This window comes from Microcaecilia unicolor, chromosome 2 (assembly GCF_901765095.1).
Source record: "Microcaecilia unicolor chromosome 2, aMicUni1.1, whole genome shotgun sequence".
NCBI classification, from domain to species: domain Eukaryota; kingdom Metazoa; phylum Chordata; class Amphibia; order Gymnophiona; family Siphonopidae; genus Microcaecilia; species Microcaecilia unicolor.
Window position 1 is genome coordinate 575,307,314 of NC_044032.1, and position 19,181 is coordinate 575,326,494.

The 19,181-nt window shown below is 46.8% G+C and overlaps 1 protein-coding gene across 1 annotated transcript in view; it reads right to left on the bottom strand.

Moving 5' to 3' along the window:
- The window catches only part of CASP3 (caspase 3), a 72,415-nt gene that overhangs the window by 32,386 nt on the left and 20,848 nt on the right, over window positions 1-19,181 (bottom strand). The window contains exons 3-4 of the mRNA XM_030191508.1: window positions 12,805-12,896; window positions 9,783-9,919 (exon numbers count right to left, since the gene is read on the bottom strand). Of these exons, the coding sequence (XP_030047368.1) occupies window positions 9,783-9,919; window positions 12,805-12,875 (208 nt within the window). The 5' untranslated portion in view covers window positions 12,876-12,896. The remainder of the gene's footprint in view (window positions 1-9,782; window positions 9,920-12,804; window positions 12,897-19,181) is intronic.

Sequence of the window (19,181 nt, forward strand, 5' to 3'; positions counted from 1 at the left end):
ATTTTCCGGATTTAATTTGTGATGTGCTATCTCTCACTGTTACCAATAACCTACCCTTCAATTATGGGCTGCTCATGTCTTTGTCAGTGGGCAAACTTACAAAATCAGCAAGGGATCAAATACTTATTTCCACCACTGTATATCCTGTCATTTTTAGAGTAGCTATTTAGGTAATTCATCATTGTAACTTGACAATATTTCAGAGGCCCTATAGATCTACGTATGATAATTAGCAATGGCCAGACGTTATTTTGATTAGTTTAGATTTCTCAACATTTAGAGTATATGAAGAAGCTGCTGGGTTTTATTTTGTGCCTTATAATGATAATCATGTATCCTTAAGTTTTGGATATCGTCATATGATTAGAACATCTGTATCCTGTTTTTCGTAGTCTTTGTCTCTTTCTTAAAGCCAGTTATCTTTAGCTAGTTAACTAGCCAATATTTTGTCTATAAAAAAGAGGAGCTTTGCTAATTGTTTTTCAACTGGAATCAGACTTAGGGAGAGACACACTCTCTCTGTGTTCGAGATCTGTTCCTTGTCTAGGCAAATATTGTACTAAGGAGTGAATAAATAAATTGCATTATTGACTCGTAAGACTCGTTCACTGTTTCACAGCATCATCAATGAGGATTTTTCCTCTAAGTTCCACACTAGGAATAAATCACTGCTCTTCAAAAAGAACATGGCTGACTGCCTCAGGATTGCCATGTGAAGGGCCCACAAGACTCCTGGAATAATGTTCTTCAGAGAGATGTTGAAATGTATTGTGATGAAAACATTCATTTTGTTTGGTGAAAAAGCGAAGATACTTACCTGTAGCTGGTATTCTCCGAGGACAGCAGGCTGATTGTTCTCACAAATGGGTTGTTGTCAACGGTGGCCCAGGAACCGGAAAGAAATTTTGCCAGCAAAAATAAAGACTTTCGGGAATGTTCCGTCACGCGAGCAGGGTGGACTGCGCATGTGCGAACGACTTCTCGCCCGCTGCACGAGCGTGTCTCCTTAGTCTAATCAAAAAGGCATGACAACTCCAAAGGGGAGGAGGTGGGTTTGTGAGAACAACCAGCCTGCTGTCCTTGGAGAATACCATCTACAGGTAAGTATCTTCGCTTTCTCCGATGACAAGCAGGCTGCTTGTTCTCACAAATGGGGTATCCCTACCATCCAGGCTCACCCAAAACAATGAACATTGGTTGATTGGGCCTCGAAACGGTGAGGACATAACATAGATTGACCTGAAAACAAAATGAACTAACAGAGTGCAGCCTGGAACAGAATCAAAATGGGCCTAGGGGGGTGGAGTTGGATTCTAAACCCCGAACAGATTCTGCAGCACCGACTGCCCAAACCGACTGTCGCGTCGACTGTCCTGCTGAAGGCAGTAGTTAGATGTGAATGTGTGGACTGATGACCACGTCGCAGCCTTGAAAATCTCTTCAATGGAGGCCGACTAATTGGGCCACTGACGCAGCCATGGCTCTAACATTATGAGCCGTGACGTGACCCTGTAAAGTCAGCCCAACTTGGGCATAAGTGAAAGAAATGCAATCTGTTAGCGAATAGGAGATTGTGCATTTTGCGATGGCAACTCCCCTCCTACTGGGATTGAAAGAAACAAACAAACAACTGGGCGGACTGTCTGAAGGGCTTCGTCCGCTCCACGTAAAAGGCCAATGCTCTCTTGCAGACCATGGTATGTAAACTGCTTTTGTCAGGGCGGGTACGAGGACGGGGAAAAAATGTTGGCAAGACAACTGACTGGTTCAGATGGAACTCCGACACCACCTTTGGCAGGAACTTAGGATGCGTGTGGACTACTCTTTTGTGATGAAATTTGATATAAGGTGCATGAACTACCAAGGCCTGAAGCTCACTGACTTTACGAGCTGAAGTAACAGCCACCAAGAAAACGACCTTCCAGGTCAAGTACTTCAGATGGCAGGAATTCAGTGGCTCAAAAGGAACTTTCATCAGCTGGGTGAGAACGACGTTGAGATCCTATGACACTGGTGGAGGTTTGACAGGGGGCTTTGACAAAAGTAAACCTCTCATGAAGTGAACAACTAAAGGCTGTCCAGAGATAGGCTTACCCTCTAAACATTGATGATTAGCACTAATTGCATTAAGGTGAACTCTTACGGAGTTGGTCTTGAGACCAGACTCTGATAAGTGTAGAAGGTATTCAAGCAGGGTTTGTGTAGGACAAGAAAGGATCTAGGGCCTTGCTGTCACACCAGATGGCAAACCTCCTCCATTTGAAAGAGTAACACCTCTTTGTGGAATCTTTCCTGGAAGCAAGCGTTGGGATACATCTCTGAAAGACCCAAGGAGGCAAATTCTAAGCTCTCAACATCCAGGCCATGACAGCCAGAGACTGGAGGTTGGGATGTAGAAGCGACCCCTCATTCTGAGTGATGAGGCTTGGAAAACACTCCAATCCACACGGTTCTTCGGAGGACAACTCCAGAAGAAGAGGGAACCAAATCTGACGCGGCCAAAAGGGTGCAATCAGGATCATGGTTCCGCAGTCTTGCTTGAGTTTCAGCAGTCTTCTCTACTAGAGGTATGGGAGGATATGAATACAGAAGGCCTGTTCCCCAATGTAGGAGAAAGGCATCTGACGCTAGTCTGTCGTGGGCCTGGAGCCTGGAACAGAACTGAGGGACTTTGTGATTGATCGGAGTGGCAAAAAGATCCACCGAGGGGGTGCCCCACGCTCAAAAGATCTTGTGGACTAGGCCCATGTTCAGTGACCACTCGTGAGGTTGCATTATCCTGCTCAGCCTGTCAGCCAGACTGTTGTTTACGCCTGCCAGATAAGTGGCCTGGAGAAACATGCTGTGATGGCATGCCCAAAGCCACATCTGGATGGCTTCCTGACACAGAGGGCGAGATCCGGTGCCCCCTGCTTGTTGGTGTAGTACATGGCAACTTGTTTGTCTGTCTGAATTAAGATTACTTGGTTGGACAGCTGATCTCTGAAAGCCTTAAGAGCATTCCAGATTGCTCTTAATTCCAGGAGGTTGATCTGAAGACATTTTTCCTGAAAGGACCAAGCTGCTTGAGCGTGAAGCCCATCTACATGAGCCCCCCACCCCAGGAGGGAGGCATCCGTCATCAGCACTTTTTATGGCTGAGGAATTTGGAATGGACGTCCCAAGGAATTCCGAAAGTCAGTGGACAGTTGGATCACATCCTCTAGACTGCCCGCAGCTTGATACCACTGGGAAGCTAGGGCCCATTGAGCTGATCTCATGTGCAGACGTGCCATGGGTGTCATGTGAACTGTGGAGGCCATGTGACCCAGAAGTCTCAACATCTGCCGAGCCGTGATCTGTTGAGATGCTCAAACTGTAGACACTAGGGACAGGAGATTGTCTGCCTTCACCTCGGGGAGAAAAGCTCGAGCTGTTTGTGTTCACAGTGCTCCAATGAACTCCAATTTTTGAACTGGGGTGAGATGGAACTTGGTATAATTGATCACGAACCCCAGTAGTTCTAGCACCTGAATAGTCATTCGCATGGACTGCAGAGCACCCACCTCCGATGTGCTCTTCGCCAGCCAATCGTTGAGATAAGGGAAGTCATGCACTCCCAGTCTGCGTAGCGACACTGCGACTACAGCCAGACACTTGGTAAACACTATGGGCGCAGACGCCAGACCAAAGGGCAGTACACAGTACTGAAAGCGCTACGTTCCTAGCTGAAACCAAAGATATACTTCCTGTGAGCAGGGAGTATTGAGATATGGGTATAAGCATCCTTTAAGTCCAGAGAGCATAGCCAATCGTTTTCCTGAATCACAGGAAAAAGGGTGCCCAGAGAAACCATCCTGAACTTTTCTCGGACTAGATAATTATTCAGGCCCCTTAGGTCTAGGATGAGACATCCCCCCCCCCCCCCCCCCCCCCCGTTTTCTTTTGCACAAGGAAGTACCTGGAATAGAATCCCAGCCCTTCTTCCCCTGGTGGAACGCGTTTGACTGCACTGGCCTTTAGAAGGGCGGAGAGTTCCTCTGCAAGTACCTGCCTGTGCTGGGAGCTGTAAGAATGAGCTCCCGGTGGACAATTTGGAGGTTTGGATATCATATTGAGGGTGTATCTGACTATCTGAAGAACCCTCCGATCGGAGGTTACGAGAGGCCACCTTTGGTGAAAAAACATCAACCTCCCTCCTACCGGCAAGTCGTCCGGCACGGACACTTTGACAGAGGATATGCTGAACTGGAGCCAATCAAAAGCCCGTCCCTTGCTTTTGCTGGGAGCAGAATGGGCCTTAGACGCACGCTGTCAATGAGAACGAGCGTGCTGGGGCTGAACCTGGGCAGGCCGCCAAGAAGCAGGAGCGTACCTATGCCTAGAGTAGGAATAGGGGAGCACTTTTCTTCCCTCCAAAAAACCTCCTAGATGAGGAGGCTGTAGCAGAAGGCGCCCGGTGGGAGACAGAATCCATAGCATCATTATGCTTTTTAATCTGATTAACAAGATCCTCTACTTTTTCTCCAAAAAGACTGTCCCCCCCCCCCCCCCCCCCCCCCCGGCAAGGAACATTTGCCATCCGCTGCTGGACCGAATGATCCAGGTCAGAGACACGCAGCCATGAGAGTCTGAACATCACTATACCTTGAGCAGCGATCCTGGATGTAACACCAAAAGTGTCAAAAGTACCCCTGGCCAGGAACTTGCAAAACGCCTTCTGCTGCCTGACCAGCTGGCGAAAAGGCTCGGCCAACTTTGCAGGGAACGCATCACCAAGCTGGACAGCTGACTTATCGAGTCCCGCAAGTGTTTGCTCGTGAAGAGCTGGTATGATTGGCTCTTGGCCGCGAGCATAGCGGCCTGATATGTCTTTCTCCCAAAAGAATCAAGAGTCCTAGCTGCTCTGCCTGGGGGCGCCGAAGCATAGTCCCTAGTACTCCTGGCTCTCTTGAGATCGGAATCCACCACCATGGAATTGTGGGGTACTTGGGACCTCATCATTCCAGGTTCACCGTGGATCCGATATTGGGATTCTGCTTTCTTGGGAACCACAGGGCCAGACAGAGGGGCGGACCAGTTTCTCATAAGGACTTCCTTCAGTACCTTATGGAGAGGGACTGTCACAGCCTCTTTAGGTGGAGAAGAATAATCCAGAGCTTCCAACATGTCAGACCTGGGCTCATCCTCAACCTCCACAGTGAAAGGAATAGCCGTAGCCATTTCCCGGACAAAAGAGGAAAAAGAAAGACTCTCTGGTGGAGATAATCCTCTTTCCAGCGGAGGAGAAGGGTCAGAGGGAATCCCAAAAGACTCATGATAAGAGAAGTACCGGGGGGTCTTCCTCCGATTCCCACGAGCGTTCCTGCTCAGTGTCAGACTCAACCTGAGTGAAAGTACTCCGACACTGGACCTGTCTCGACGCCGAGGAACGATGTCCTCCGTGGCGATGTCGAGAAGTCGACGCCCGATCCGAATGCCGCGAAGTTCTCTCCACCGATGTCAAAGGGGAGTCGACCTGGGTGGCAGCCGACGGAGATGCCGCAGGTGGCACCGGAGTCGGAGTCCTCACCATAGGTGAAGGGCCCGGCACTGCTACAGCAGATGATACAGAGGGCGCAAGCACCCCCGACATCGAAGCTGATTGTCGCAGGAAGCCTTCCAGAAGTTCTGGAAACAAGGCCCGGATACGCTCGTCAAGAACTGCCATCGGAAAAGACTGTGGGGCCAGTGGAACAGGCGGTGTCAGAATCCGTTGAGACTCGGGAACAGGTACCGGACTGCTAGGAGACCGATGCATCGGCACCTCCTGTATCGAGGGGGAGCGGTCCTCTCGGCGCCGACGCTTCTTGGGTGCAGACTCTCTTGACACCCTGGAGCTCCCAGTACCGTGCGTCGAAGGAGAAGAATGACGGTGCTTCTTCGCCTTCGCTTGACACCAGTCATCGAGACTCCTCAGTACCGATGAGGAAGATGTTGAATCTTCACGTCTCCTAGGGGCTGGGTCCGATGAAGGTCGGTCCTGGGGGGCCTGCATAGCAGGAGGCCTCAAGACAGGTGGAGACCCACTCGACGTCTCACTGCTCCCAGCGCGAATTGGTCTCTCAGCAGCCATTACCCCTTGCTCCCTGACGTCGATGCTCCTGTCGATGCTGACGCCGCTGACCTCGGTACCAATGTCGAAGGACCGGACCCGGCTCCAAAAAGCTTTTCCCACTGGGTCCGTTTCTTCATACAAAGACACAGACTACAAGCGGCTAGGCTATGGTCGTGCCCAAGGAACTGGATACACCAAGCGTGGGTATCAGTACCTGAGATGGTCTGGTTGGTCCGAGTACAACATTTGAAGCCGCTGGGTGTCTTCGATGACATGGAAGAAAACACAGCCTCGGCAAAATCAAACGACACGATTGTGCCAAAAATGAAGGGCACAAAAAGGAGAGAACCCACCCACGCGGCCTAAAGGTCGGCCGTGTCGAAAAGTAAAGGAAACTTTAAAATGGACAAAAAAGAAAACTACACGAAACTAATTTTTTTTTTAAATCCTGAAATAAAAGAAAAAAGAAAGCGAACAAGAATCGCGTAGAAGTCTTCATCCTGGGCCTGATGGAGTGGAGCGAAAAAAACACAGCCGCACCTAGCCGTGGAGAAAAAAAAGACTAAGGAGACATGCTCGTGCGGCGGGCGGGAAGTCATTCGCGCATGCGCAGTCCGCCCTGCTCACGCGATGGAATGTTCCTGAAAGTCTTTATTTTTGCTGGCAAAAATTTCTTTCCGGTTCCTGGGCCGCCGCGGACGACAACCCATTTGTGAGAACAAGCAGCCTACTTGTCCTCGGAGAACCAAATATTGCCTTCCAAAGAGTGGATAGGCCATATGGTCTTTATCTGTATTAATTTTGTTTCTATTTTTGTCATCCTGACTTTTAAGCATGTGGTGGAAGAATCACAGTGTGGGTCTTCTTTGCTCATCAGGATCTGGACAGCTTGCCAACACAGATGAAACCGTGAAGGTGACATTTTTTCCTACCTATTTATTTGTATCCCACCTTTATCTAAGGTGGGTAACTAAGAATAAAACATACATAATCAATAGAACATAAAAGAAAAATAAACAAAAACAATAACTAAAAAATTCACACAATTAGCTAGATCAGTCCAGGTGAGTGGGTTATATCCCCATACCAGCAGATAAGAGGCAAAACTGACACTCCAGTGATGTGATCATCAGTATAAGGTGTGAAGTAGCACTGGACCCTGTCAGTATACTACTGACAAAGCAGATCAGCAACAGAATAGCATTATTACACCATCTTATGAACCAAGCCAAAGTGATAATGAAAGAGTGCCAAAAATATAGATCAAAGACAATAAAATGCACCCTTAGTCCTCAGTCACAAAGCAGAACCTCAAAGTGTAGCTTCCTTGTGTCACTCCAAAGAGCAGTTTCATCGCGCTGCCTCAAAGTGCAGCCGTAGAATGTTGATTTACAGCACAGCCCAACAACACCGCCATCCCACCCTGCTGAACAGCACCCTCATTAGCAGCATGATGAGTGGCACACAACAGGCTCCCACTGTGACAGATATAGGGCACTGGGCAGGGCTGGGCACCGCCATTTTCGAAGTGGCGCCGATGGGAGGCCACCTCCCTCCTCCAACGAAGGTAGGGGGTTGGGAAGGGTCGCTAAGACCACCAGGTTGGGGGGGGGGGGATTGACTCACGGCCCACTGGGTTACCAGGGCTCCATTCATGTGAGAGGATGCCAGGGGGGGTTGGGGGGGCTGGAGACCCACTGGATCTCCAGCCCCCCATGAACCTGTCGGGGGGAATGAAGGTCCAGCAGACCTCCAGCCTCCGTGTCGCTGGGGGGGGGGGGCTGCTAGCATGTTGGATAGGACTCACCATTCCTTCCCAATGGTCTGCAAACCTTAACATCAGCTCCAAGCTGGCATAGGGTTTGCCAAGGCCAGCGAGCCAATGTTTGGAACGCTGGTCGTTGATCATTAGGGAGGAATAGGTTTAGCATGCATTTGCATGCTAGTTGCGTTCAGAGCCCATGAGCGCATTGTTTCAAGCACTTGGGGGCTCTGATCATGGGGCGGTAGCAAAAGCAGGTGCTAGTATGGCACTAACAGCCTCTAGTGCCTGCGTTTGCTTTTGATCATCGGCCCATAAGTTCTTTAACGCAACCCGCCTTGAATCTAACAGATATAAGTAGGATATAATAGAATTGAACTTGAAAACTAAGAGAACCAATCCCTGAAATTACAGACTAATGTAGGATGATCCTTCTCTACTATTATGAACTTCCAGCTATTCTGGAAGAAAGAAAGATGTACTGTCCAAAAATTCAGGATAGTGGAAAACAGATGCAAACCAAATCTAATGAGAGTCCTCACCATCCAAGACCTAGTAGAGAATCCCTTGACTGAACTGCAGGGAACCACATTATTATCTCCCTTAAGCAGCTTGCTTTTAATATTATTGAAATCTCCTATAAGAGTAAAAGACATATCTGCTCCCAGGTAGTCTGTGAAAACCACTAAAGCCATAACCATATTTTTTTTTGTTACATTTGTACCCCGCGCTTTCCCACTCATGGCAGGCTCAATGCGGCTTACATGGGGCAATGGAGGGTTAAGTGACTTGCCCAGAGTCACAAGGAGCTGCCTGTGCTTGAAGTGAGAATTGAACTCAGTTCCCCAGGACCAAAGTCCACCACCCTAACCACTAGGCCACTCCTCCACAATGGCAGAAAAACTGTGCAAACTTTCTCCAACAGCCTGGATGCCAGAGCCTGAATGAGAAATTGTGTAATAAGGACCCCTCAGCAAAACAGCAGACCTGCCCAAGGTTACTGCTATAGAGATGGGACTTAGACTGGGAAAAGAAGCTCCATTCTGTCCCAAACCATTGCTTTTCATCCATCCTTACCAAGTTGGTTCTACATTCTGGAAGAGAAAGGAGAAGGAACTACCCAAAGTATACCGCTTACTTGGCTCCATCTGTCCCTGCATCGGAAGCCACATGCCACAGTATTCTGCAGCGGCCTCCCCGTGGCCAAATCCACCGATTACCTCAGGTGTGCTAGCCTCCAGCTAAATCTGGGCTGGTGCTGCGGCCGAAGCAAAGCTGATTTTTCTCACAGCTGCAGATCAAACATCTGATCTAGTTCCCTGATGGCGGGTAAATAGCAGAAGGAACCTTCCCCAACCACTACCAGAGTCCCAGCTGAATTAGAAATGAAAAATTCATTTCAGGAATCCTATCACCCCAAAGATTGTTCTTTTGTAGATCTGCTTTAAAACACTTTGGTGAGAAAGCTAAGCAGACAGTCGGAGAAAAAGTTTTTTTTTTTTTTTGGGGGGGGGGGGGGGGGGAGAGGGATGCTACCTTTCTGTGGTACAACCAAAGTGGTTTACATATTTTATCTCCGATTCCTCAGATACATCCCCTTTGTTCTAAATATATTAACGTATCCTTTCCAAAATCTTCACAAAGAATGAAAGTCCTTTAATAGGAATATCCTGCTCAACTGAAACAAGGTCCTCTGACCAGTTTAGGAGTTAATCAATGACCTATTCAGGAGCTGCATGTTTTGTGTCACCATCTGCTGGAGACAGAGAAATATTAGAGAGCTGAGCCTGAATGCCACCCTTATAGGGTAAAGCCCACGTCTCTGTCTTCATCTGCTGGTTGACAGACTCAACCCACAAGCCCTGGGCTGGTCTGATAAGGACACTAAGAAAAAAGAAATGCCAGGAAAAGAAAGAGAGAGAGAGAGAAAACTTTAGCACATACGTGTGGATGGGTGAAAGTTCTTATTGTTTATTATGTAACACAAGCCCATTTCTGGATAATCCATTCTGTACTGGAATTCATGCTCATCAACTGGTTTTGCTTTCTTTTTCAGTGAGTCACCACTCGATTCACCATTTCTGCAGAAGAACATTAGACAAATTAGTACCATAATTTGAGGTATTCAGAATGACAGTACAATATATTCAAAGAACCAGGATGGAAGTCAGGAAATAAGAAACATTTGTTTTCAGGGTTTTTTTTTTTTTTTGCCAACATCTCTAAATTACTTGCCTACTTTTCCTTCTGCATGCAGTGAGCACATGAGCATTACAAATACCAATAGCCACAACTTGAAAGCAGCTCTTTCTTGAAAGTGAACTTTTAGTTTGTAATATTATTATTATTTGTATCCCACATTTTCCCACCTATTTGCAGGCTCAATCTGGCTTACATAGTACCATAACAGCGTTTGCAGTTCCGGTATGAACAAATACAAGGTGATATTATGGTGAATACATTGGGGGAACTTAGAGAGAAAGATGAAGACTTAGGATATGTCCATTATGGTCTTTGGTTTCGTTATGTCACAAGTGTCCAGGTTATTTATGTTGGGTCGGTGGGGTATGCCTTTCTGAACAGGTTAGTTTTTAGGACCTTTCAGAAATTTAAGTGGTCGACCGTAGTTTTTACTACTTTAGGCAGTGAGTTCCATAGTTGTGCGCTTAAATAGGGAAAGCTGGATGCGTAAGTTGATTTGTATTTGAGTCCTTTGCTGCTTGGATAATGGAGATTTAGGTATGAACGTGCTGATCGTGTGGTGTTTCTAGTAGGCAGGTCAATGAGGTCTGTCATATATCCAGGGGCTTCTCCGTAAATAATTTTGTGAACTATTGCGTAGATTTTGAAAGCGATACGTTCTCTGATTGGAAGCCAGTGCAGTTTTTGTCGTAGGGGTTTGGGCGCTTTCATAATGCGTTTTTCCAACTATAAGCCTGGCTGCTTTGTTTTGTGCGGTCTGAAGTTTATGATTTGTTCTTTGTATCCCGCAAAGTCAGCCTGCTGGGCATATTGAACTTGTGCAATACAAACTAACATATCCAAAATGTGGGCCCAGTATTCATGCACCTTAGTGCAAGTCCACCAAATGTGAAAAAAGTCCCCTGGGGCTCCACAATCTCACAAGTATACCTATTTTATGTATTTGACACAATCCCAAAGACATATAATATCACCTATACAGTATCTTATAACCATTTTCTATGAAAGTGGTAGCCAACAATATCTTCAAAAATCTTTTATAACCTCTCTCCCATTGTTGGCCAGTGAAGGTAGTGCCCAATTGGTCTCCCAAAGGGCAGTATACTGCAACATAGATGTTGTATAGTGTAATAAGGCCTAGTAGAGGCATGAGATATATCCCTTACCACCTCCCCCACCTTTGAGTGCTCCCTCCAACAAGGTTTCTGTTAAACATAAGATGCCCTTAGCCCTTCTCAGTATATAAGCACTGATTTTTCTGTAATGAAAGGCATGTCTCGGGGGCAGCCCGTATTCTTCCTGGAACGCTGAGAATGGAATAATGTCCCCAGCCTTCCAAAGTTGACCTGTTTTCAACCCATTCTGTGCCCATCAAGTAAAATACAGGATCTTGACAACCCATCAAAAAAAGCTGGAGCATACTGGATGGCCATCTGCAAAAAAAAAAGATGTCTGGGAAGAATCGTTTACATATCCGATACCATGCCTGGAGGAGAAATTTAATAACAATAGGAAATAAAGCGTAAAGCCCTCTCAGCTCTAGGTTAGATAGCCAAGGGATCACCCAGAAAAGAATATCTACCATATACAGTTACTCCATCTGAGTACAGGTTTTATTACAGGAGCCCCCTACCCACTCACTAATTACACAAAGCTGAGCAGCTATATAATAATACTTAAAGTGGAGGACTCCCATTCCTCCCTTCGGGAGTGACACATAATATTGATCTTCTCACTCTGGGAGGCCTCTTTTTCCAAATGTTAAAAAGACACCCATGATTCAGCTTATGAAAAAAAGGATTTTGGTAGTGGAATGGGTAATGCCATAAACAGGTAAAGCAATTTGGGCAGGAAAGTCATCTTAATTACCTGGACTCTGCCAAACCAGGATATATGTAGCCCATCCCATCGATTTAGCTCATCCATCAGGGTCTGAATTTTATGGGGGCAATTAGCTTCAAAGGGGGGGGGGGCACAGAGGGTTCAGCATGGAATTTAAGGTACACTGTTGTCCCATGGGTGGGGGGGGGGGGGGGGGGGGTGAGAAGGTTAGAGGAAAATGCGGTGGTGGGGGATCCAAAGAACAGCGCTGCACACTTAACTGAAGCTAACAGGAATGTTCCTCAGAGCACACTCCAGCAAAAAAAGCTCCTCTGCATGTGCCTCTTGTAGCTTTTGCACCTGCTCTGACAAACTGTGGCCCATTCAAAAGGGGGAGGGAGCAAAAGGAAGAGATTTAGGTTCTTTTTTCTTTTTTTTTGCCGGGAGCCACATCTGTGTGTGTACCTCCTGGGGATGTCTCATATACCCCCCTGGAGTACGCGTACTACATGTGAGGAAACTCTGCTCTAGGGTATAGCCCTCTTGCACTACCTGAAATACCCACTGATCAGAGGCGATATGGGTGAACACCTTAAGGAACGCGCAGAGCCTGTTCCCCCTATCTAATCCTCTGATGGAGAGGATCCCATGATCCTCACTGGGGGGCCCTTTAAAAGAGGTGGAAGTGGCTACATCCTCCCTCGACTCCCAGGCACCAAAGGGCTAAGGCCCTTGACCCCTTTGATACAGAAGAGAAGATCCAGCTGGTCTTCTCTCAGCTTGGTATTGGCCCCAATCCTTGGTAGCTTTCCACACGCAAACTTTTCCACTCTTTGGCTGGACCACATAAAGACAGCATATCAAATCAATGACCCTTTACTTTTACCATTTCTATATTGCTAAGGTGAAAAATACCATTAAAGATTTGATTTATAATACTCACCGAAATCCTGGGACGGATTTTGCATCAAATAAATCTTCCCCAGCATCCAAACCAACTTTTATATGTTCCATTCTTCTGTTTAGCACACAGTCCTGAAGAAAATCAAAAGAAAACATCAGACTTCATGTGATCATTAAATTTGCTGGGTAGGATTGGCTGCTTTAGAGTCAGATGACATATTGCTAGGAGATCCTGGCTTTACAGGAACATCTTTACACTTTGACAGAAGAACACAATCACCCCCCTCTCCCTTAATCATCTCAATCAACATAGCTACAGTTTTATGAAAAAAACTGCACACTCAAGTGTCATTTTCTTAAAAACTACACTTCAGTTTATTAAAAATTTGTCACCATATTGAGTGTATTTCAAGATACTCCTATGTGAATTATACCGCCAGAAATTAGGCAACTCTATGACTGCATAAACAGTCCATTAGGGCTCTACCATACAACCCACACTCTTCCAACAGTCCCTCTTTCCTACCTAACCTTTGCACCCCATACACTTTCTCTTCTTCCAGACCACCCTAACTTTCTTCTCAGCCGCCACTTAATCTTTTCTTTCTTCTCATCTTCTTATTCTGTTTTCCCCTTGCTTCTTACTTCCAATACATAGTTTGACTTGTTTGGGGGATGGAGTGCTTAATACCCTCAAGGAAAAATTATGTTCTTACCTGATAATTTTCTTTCCTTTAATCATACTAGACCAGTCCAGACTAAATGGGTTGTGTCCATCTACCAGCGGAAGAAGACAGAGAAAATAGTTCCAAGTAAGCTGTCCCTTAAGGGTATTGTGCAGCCTGGAATGTTCAGTATTTTGATTAATCAAGCAATGGTGCTCTGAAGTCTAGAAGAAAACACAGTTAATACCAAACAGGCAAACTCTTGGAGCCAATATGCAGAACCTCACTGTTCCTGCTTGGCCAAAGGCAACTGCAACCTCCCCTCACAGTAAAGTAAGTGGGAGGGAATGGTCCATACTGAGCTTGCTCAAGCACATAGAGATCTACCCTTGAATCTGGGGAAAGAACTCTGTGATGCCAAGTAACAGGAGTCATACAGAGCTGGCACAACAACAAGTGGCAAGAGATTGAATAGAGAAGATGAAGTAGGCAGTGCTGTAGGACATCCCAGCGTATTAAAGCGTCGTGGAACAGTCAGGGATACCGAAAGGAAACAACACTCTGACAGACTTTAGCCAGGGAGGGCATCTGGACTGGTCTGGTATGATTAAAGGAAAGAAAATTATCAGCTAAGAACATAATTTTTCCTTCCTTGTTATCTATACCAGACCAGTCCAGACTAATGGGATGTAGCAAAGCAGTTTCCCAAAAGTGGGGGGGGGGGGGGGGGGGGGGGGGGGGAGAAAAGAAGAATGCAGAAGGTTGAAAAATCAACAAAGTTATACACACAGCAAAAAAACTGATCAGCAGAAAAGGATTCGAATATCTGAACCACCAGGCTACCAAAATGGAACAGTTAGACACTACAAAAGGAACTGAAGCCGTAGGACATAAAACAAATGTCCTGAGCAAAAGAAAAATTATATACCCCTGTCCAGATAGTAAAAGAAGCAGCAAAAGATACTCATGCCAAAGGACCTCCCTTGGAAGGAAGGCAACAGTCATATCCGAGCAACAAGGAGAAGAACAGTCTCTCCTAGACCAGGATCCACTTCTCCGAACCCTGACAGGACAAAGACTAACTCCCAAACCTGCCGGTCTGCCTTGAGTCCAAGATGGTTGGATGAAGCGACCCTAACAAGTACTAGGAGTACACAACCCCAAACAGTGCGCCATGCTTCATAGAAGAAAGGAAGCAAGGCCCAGGAACCACCCAGACCAGTGCCTAGTGAGAGTATCAAACTCCACAGAACAAGAAGAGACTCCAGAGTTGAAAGAACCAACTAACTGGAGTGCTAGTCTCTCCAGGAGAACCGTGAAGAAAAGGGAAGCAGCATACCGGGGTACAACCGTAGAAAGAGTACTCCTCAACTAGCTCACTCTGGACTTAGGGATGAAAGAACAGAGCCAAGAGAACAAAAAGTAGACAAAAAGAGAGAGAGAGTCGAGAGCCACACTGTGGAGAAAAGATCCCCAAGGTGCCAAGTAGCCACAAAAGGAGCAGAGACTAATTTAAACTCCAGCAATGGAGAAGCTTCTCGCCAGCCACCAAGATACTAAGGCAAGAAAAGGTGCCACAGGAATGGTAGCTAAAAGGAGAGAAGATAGCCTTATCTAGCAGTCTAAACTGCGGTATGCCACAGCTGCTGAGAAGTTACTGTATACAACCCGCAGAAAAAAGCTGGGGTTGACCGACAAGGTGAAACAGTGCCCAACAGGCAAAGGTGAAAATATGCTCCACAGTCAGAGACTGAACTGTTCTCAAGGGACAGAAAAGAAGCTGTGCTCATCAGGCAGAGTAGGATCCGTGCTCAACGAGAACAAATGGATTTGAACTCAAAGCACACAAACTGAGTCACGCACCACAGGCAGAGAAAGAGTTGCACACCTCTGGCAAAGATAGAAATGCACTGAACAAGCAGAGAAGAAGCCATGCGCAGTGCCCGACTGAAAGAGCTGGATGTTAGAGGTACCTGCAGAACTGAAGCTGCGGTAGCGATGGAACTGCCCTCCAGACGCCAGCAAGGAGCACCGCTTCCTATGCAGACATGAAGCTGTGTAGCACCTGCAGTCACAGAGCTGTGCTCCACATACAACCCTGGAACTTCACCCAATTTGCAGAGAAGAGTTGTGCTAAACACACAGAGATGGAGCTACACTCAACAGACGGTGAAGATGCGCTCTGCACGCAGACAGGGAGCTACGTTCCATATGCAAAGAGAGAGCTGCATGCCACACACAGACAAGGAGATGCGCTCCACAGGCAGACACAGAGCTGTGTTCTAAACGCAGACACAGGACTGTGCTCCATGCTGAAACCTGTAGAGAAAGAACTACACTCAACATGTGACAATGGAGCTGCGTTCAACATGCAGAGATGAAAGGTTGCAGAATAAGCAGCGATGAAACTTCACTCAACATGCCATGATAGAGCTGTTCTCAACATACAGTGATGGAGCTAAAGCCAACCTGGAACTGTGGAGCCATGCCCAGCATGCAGCGATGGAGCCGTGCCTAGCATGGAACAGTGGAACTGCATGGAATAATGAAGCAGCGCCTCAACATGCAGTGATGGAGCCGTGCTCAACAAGCAAAATGCACAGATGGAGTCCCAGGGAACAGCCAGAGAAGAAGGTGCTGCCAGGAGGCCAACAGGAAAGGAGCACAACTTGTGGACAATGCAGACCTGGCGCTGCACTCCCCTAGCCCAGAGGGACTAAAATAGAAGAGAAAGCCCTGTACCCCAAGAGACACTCTCGGCCCCCAAGTGGTCTCTGAGCCACAATGACCGCCTTCTTAGGCAACCGATACAGAGCAGCAGTCAACATAGAGAAAGAACTCCCGCCAAGAGGGAGGTAAGCATCACGGAGCTGGAATCCTCAGACCATAGGGAGCAAAAGGCAGCCGTAAGGCAGTGAGGAAGAAACAACTCTCGCCAGGCCAGGAACAAAGAGGATGCTGGCCACTAACACCGAAAGCAAGGGAAGCAAGGAAGAGTTGTGGCAAAGTAGTCCTAAAAAGGCACATTCCCGTAAAGAGACACTGAACTGAGTCCAAGCAAAAGACTGGCAAGAATGGCACTCCTGAGGGTATTCAGAAGAGGGATTTGAGCTAGCAGTTGCACACAAATGGCAACTCGGCCCCCCCCCCCCCCCCACAAGGAAAGTATCCTGCAAACAAACCACAGCAGACAGGAGGGATCCATGGGGACGAGAGAACCAGTACCTCCCTAAGGAAGGGAGGAAAAACTGCTGCCAAAACAAGAATCAAATAGCAGGGGCATCTCAAGCAAAATGATAGAAGCAGCAGAGACCGGTCAGTCTGAAGAAGAACTGTCCAACAGCCGCGTAAGGCTGACAGGAATAAAAAAAATAGCCCTGGACTAAAAAGACAGAGCCTGCAGCCAAACAGAGCCAGCGAGAGACTTCCCCCACTTTGGAAATGGCAGACTAAGACCTCCGAACTGCAAAGGTACAAGTTCCAGCAACGGGGTCGCCCTCTGAACCAGCTGCTGTCTAGGACCGTGAAGAGGAGAAAAACAACTGAGTTTCGTGATCCAGACAGGAGCCGTGCCCCACAAAAAAAGCAAAGCAACTGGTACCAGCTCAGAAGGGTCCAAGATCAGAATCAGACGCCGGCCAGCGAAATTCAAAGAAATTTCGCAAACGGCCCTCTAGAATACATTGGCAAAGGCGAGAAAAATCAATCAGGTAACAGGCAAGAGAAAGAAGGAAAAACAAAGTTGTTTCTTTTTTTAAACAACCTTCTTCACTAGTGACAGGAATTAAAAAAAGGTTTACCTCAGAGGCAGAAATGGAGGGAAAAAGTTTCCTTTTTTTTTTTTTATATATAAATAACCTTCACTAGTGACAGGAATAAATAAAGGCTTATCTCAGAGGCAGAAATTCAGATATACCTACCACCACAGAAGAGAATAATCCCACAGGGGAGACAAGGTACTCCATACCACAATCAATCATCACCCTGCTAGAAAGACAGCCAGAGGAGGTAGGGGAGGGGAGGGGAGGGAACCAGGGTCACTGGATATCACCCTAGCTAGCAGATGAGGAACTCAGGAGCACTGAGTATCATCTAAAATTAGCCCCAACACGGCTAACAGCACACCCCTGGCTCCACTGTCACCAGAAGAATCTGGGACAGGAGCTACTAGCCAGCAATCCAGAGCAGCTGCACGATCTGTCCACCATCCGCTAGGAGACAGAGAAAATACTGAACATTCCAGGCTGCACGATACCCTTAAGGGGCGGTTTATTTTGAACTATTTTCTCTGTCTCCTTCCGCTGGTAGATGGACACAACCCATTAGTGTGGACTGGTATAGATGACAAGGAATAACTGTTCCATTCTATCACCCTAAACTTCTCTGTTCCCTATTTATTCCTCTCCCCATTTGGTGCCTTTTTACCCCTCTCTAGTCAGTCCCCCCTCCACTTAGTTTGCTGCTTGTCTTGCCATGAGTGCTTGCATACATCAATGATGCTGAGAGCTATGCCATTGGTAGGGTAATTAGTAGTAGGGTCTCTCAAAGAGGTACCAGACTAAGACAAACCACTCATCAGGGCAGCAACAGTATTGGGCAGTTGGATCACATTTCTGTGACAAGGGAAACACTAGCATTACCTACGAAGAAAAAAGGCCTGGAAATGTACTTCTGTATCGTGCCACAAAACTTGTCCGAGGCCCTTAGGTCTATGGAGGGATGAAATCCCTCTCCCAATTTTTAACCAGGAAATAAAAGTAAAATCCCTGCCTTCTTTCCTATGGTGGAAATAGGTTTAACTGCACTGACCTCTAAGAGGGAAAAGAGAACCTTGGAGTTTACTGATGCTCAGAGTTTGATTAGGATACTCTCAGGGGGTCTTTTACTAAAGCTCTGTTCTTGTTATCTGCAGCAGGGCCCATAGGAATAAAATGGGCCATGCTACAGATAACTCAAGCTAAGCTTTAGTAAAAGACCCACTCAAAGAGCAATTTTGAGGACGTTCTAATACATATTATTTGTATCTCAGTAGGTGAATGTTAGAACCAAACAGTCAGAGCCTATATGGGGCAATGGCTCTTGAAGAGCCACAGCATCTCTCTTACTGGAGGTTTTCTGGTAGGGATACTGCGATACTAGCATTCTAGTTATATTCTCCTGGAAGCAGTCAAAATCTCATCTTGGGTTTTAATTGAGAAGCTGGCTGGGATTTTTGAGCTCTCTGCTATATGGTATGAGAGGGAAGGAGGCTATTTATGCCAAGAGTAAAGTCTCCCTTGTCCCCCAATCATTTACCTCCTGGAGGAGGAGGTTGAGACAGGTGCAAGATGGGAGGGGTTTGCAGTGTTTGTTAATGAGGGATGCTGCTGCCTTTATTTTTTCCCTAAAGAAATTTTCTGCACTGCTAGGCACATCAACAAGCTTTTCTTCCACATCATATCTTAGATATGAGGCTTGGAGTCATGTCTCCTAGCTCTGATGCTCAGTGCAGGGGCTCTCAATGCCATATCGAAATCATCATGTGGCCTAGTGGTTAGAGCACGAGTCTTGCACTCCAGAGGTGGCTGGTTCAAATCTCACTCCTGCTCCTTGTGATCTTGGGCAAGTCACTTAACCCTCCATTGCCTCAGGTACAAACTTAGATTGTGAGCCCTCCTGGGATAGAGAAATATCCAGAGTACCTGAATGTAACTCACCTTGAGCTACTACTGAAAAAGGTGTGAGCAAAATCTAAATAAATCAATCATAGGAT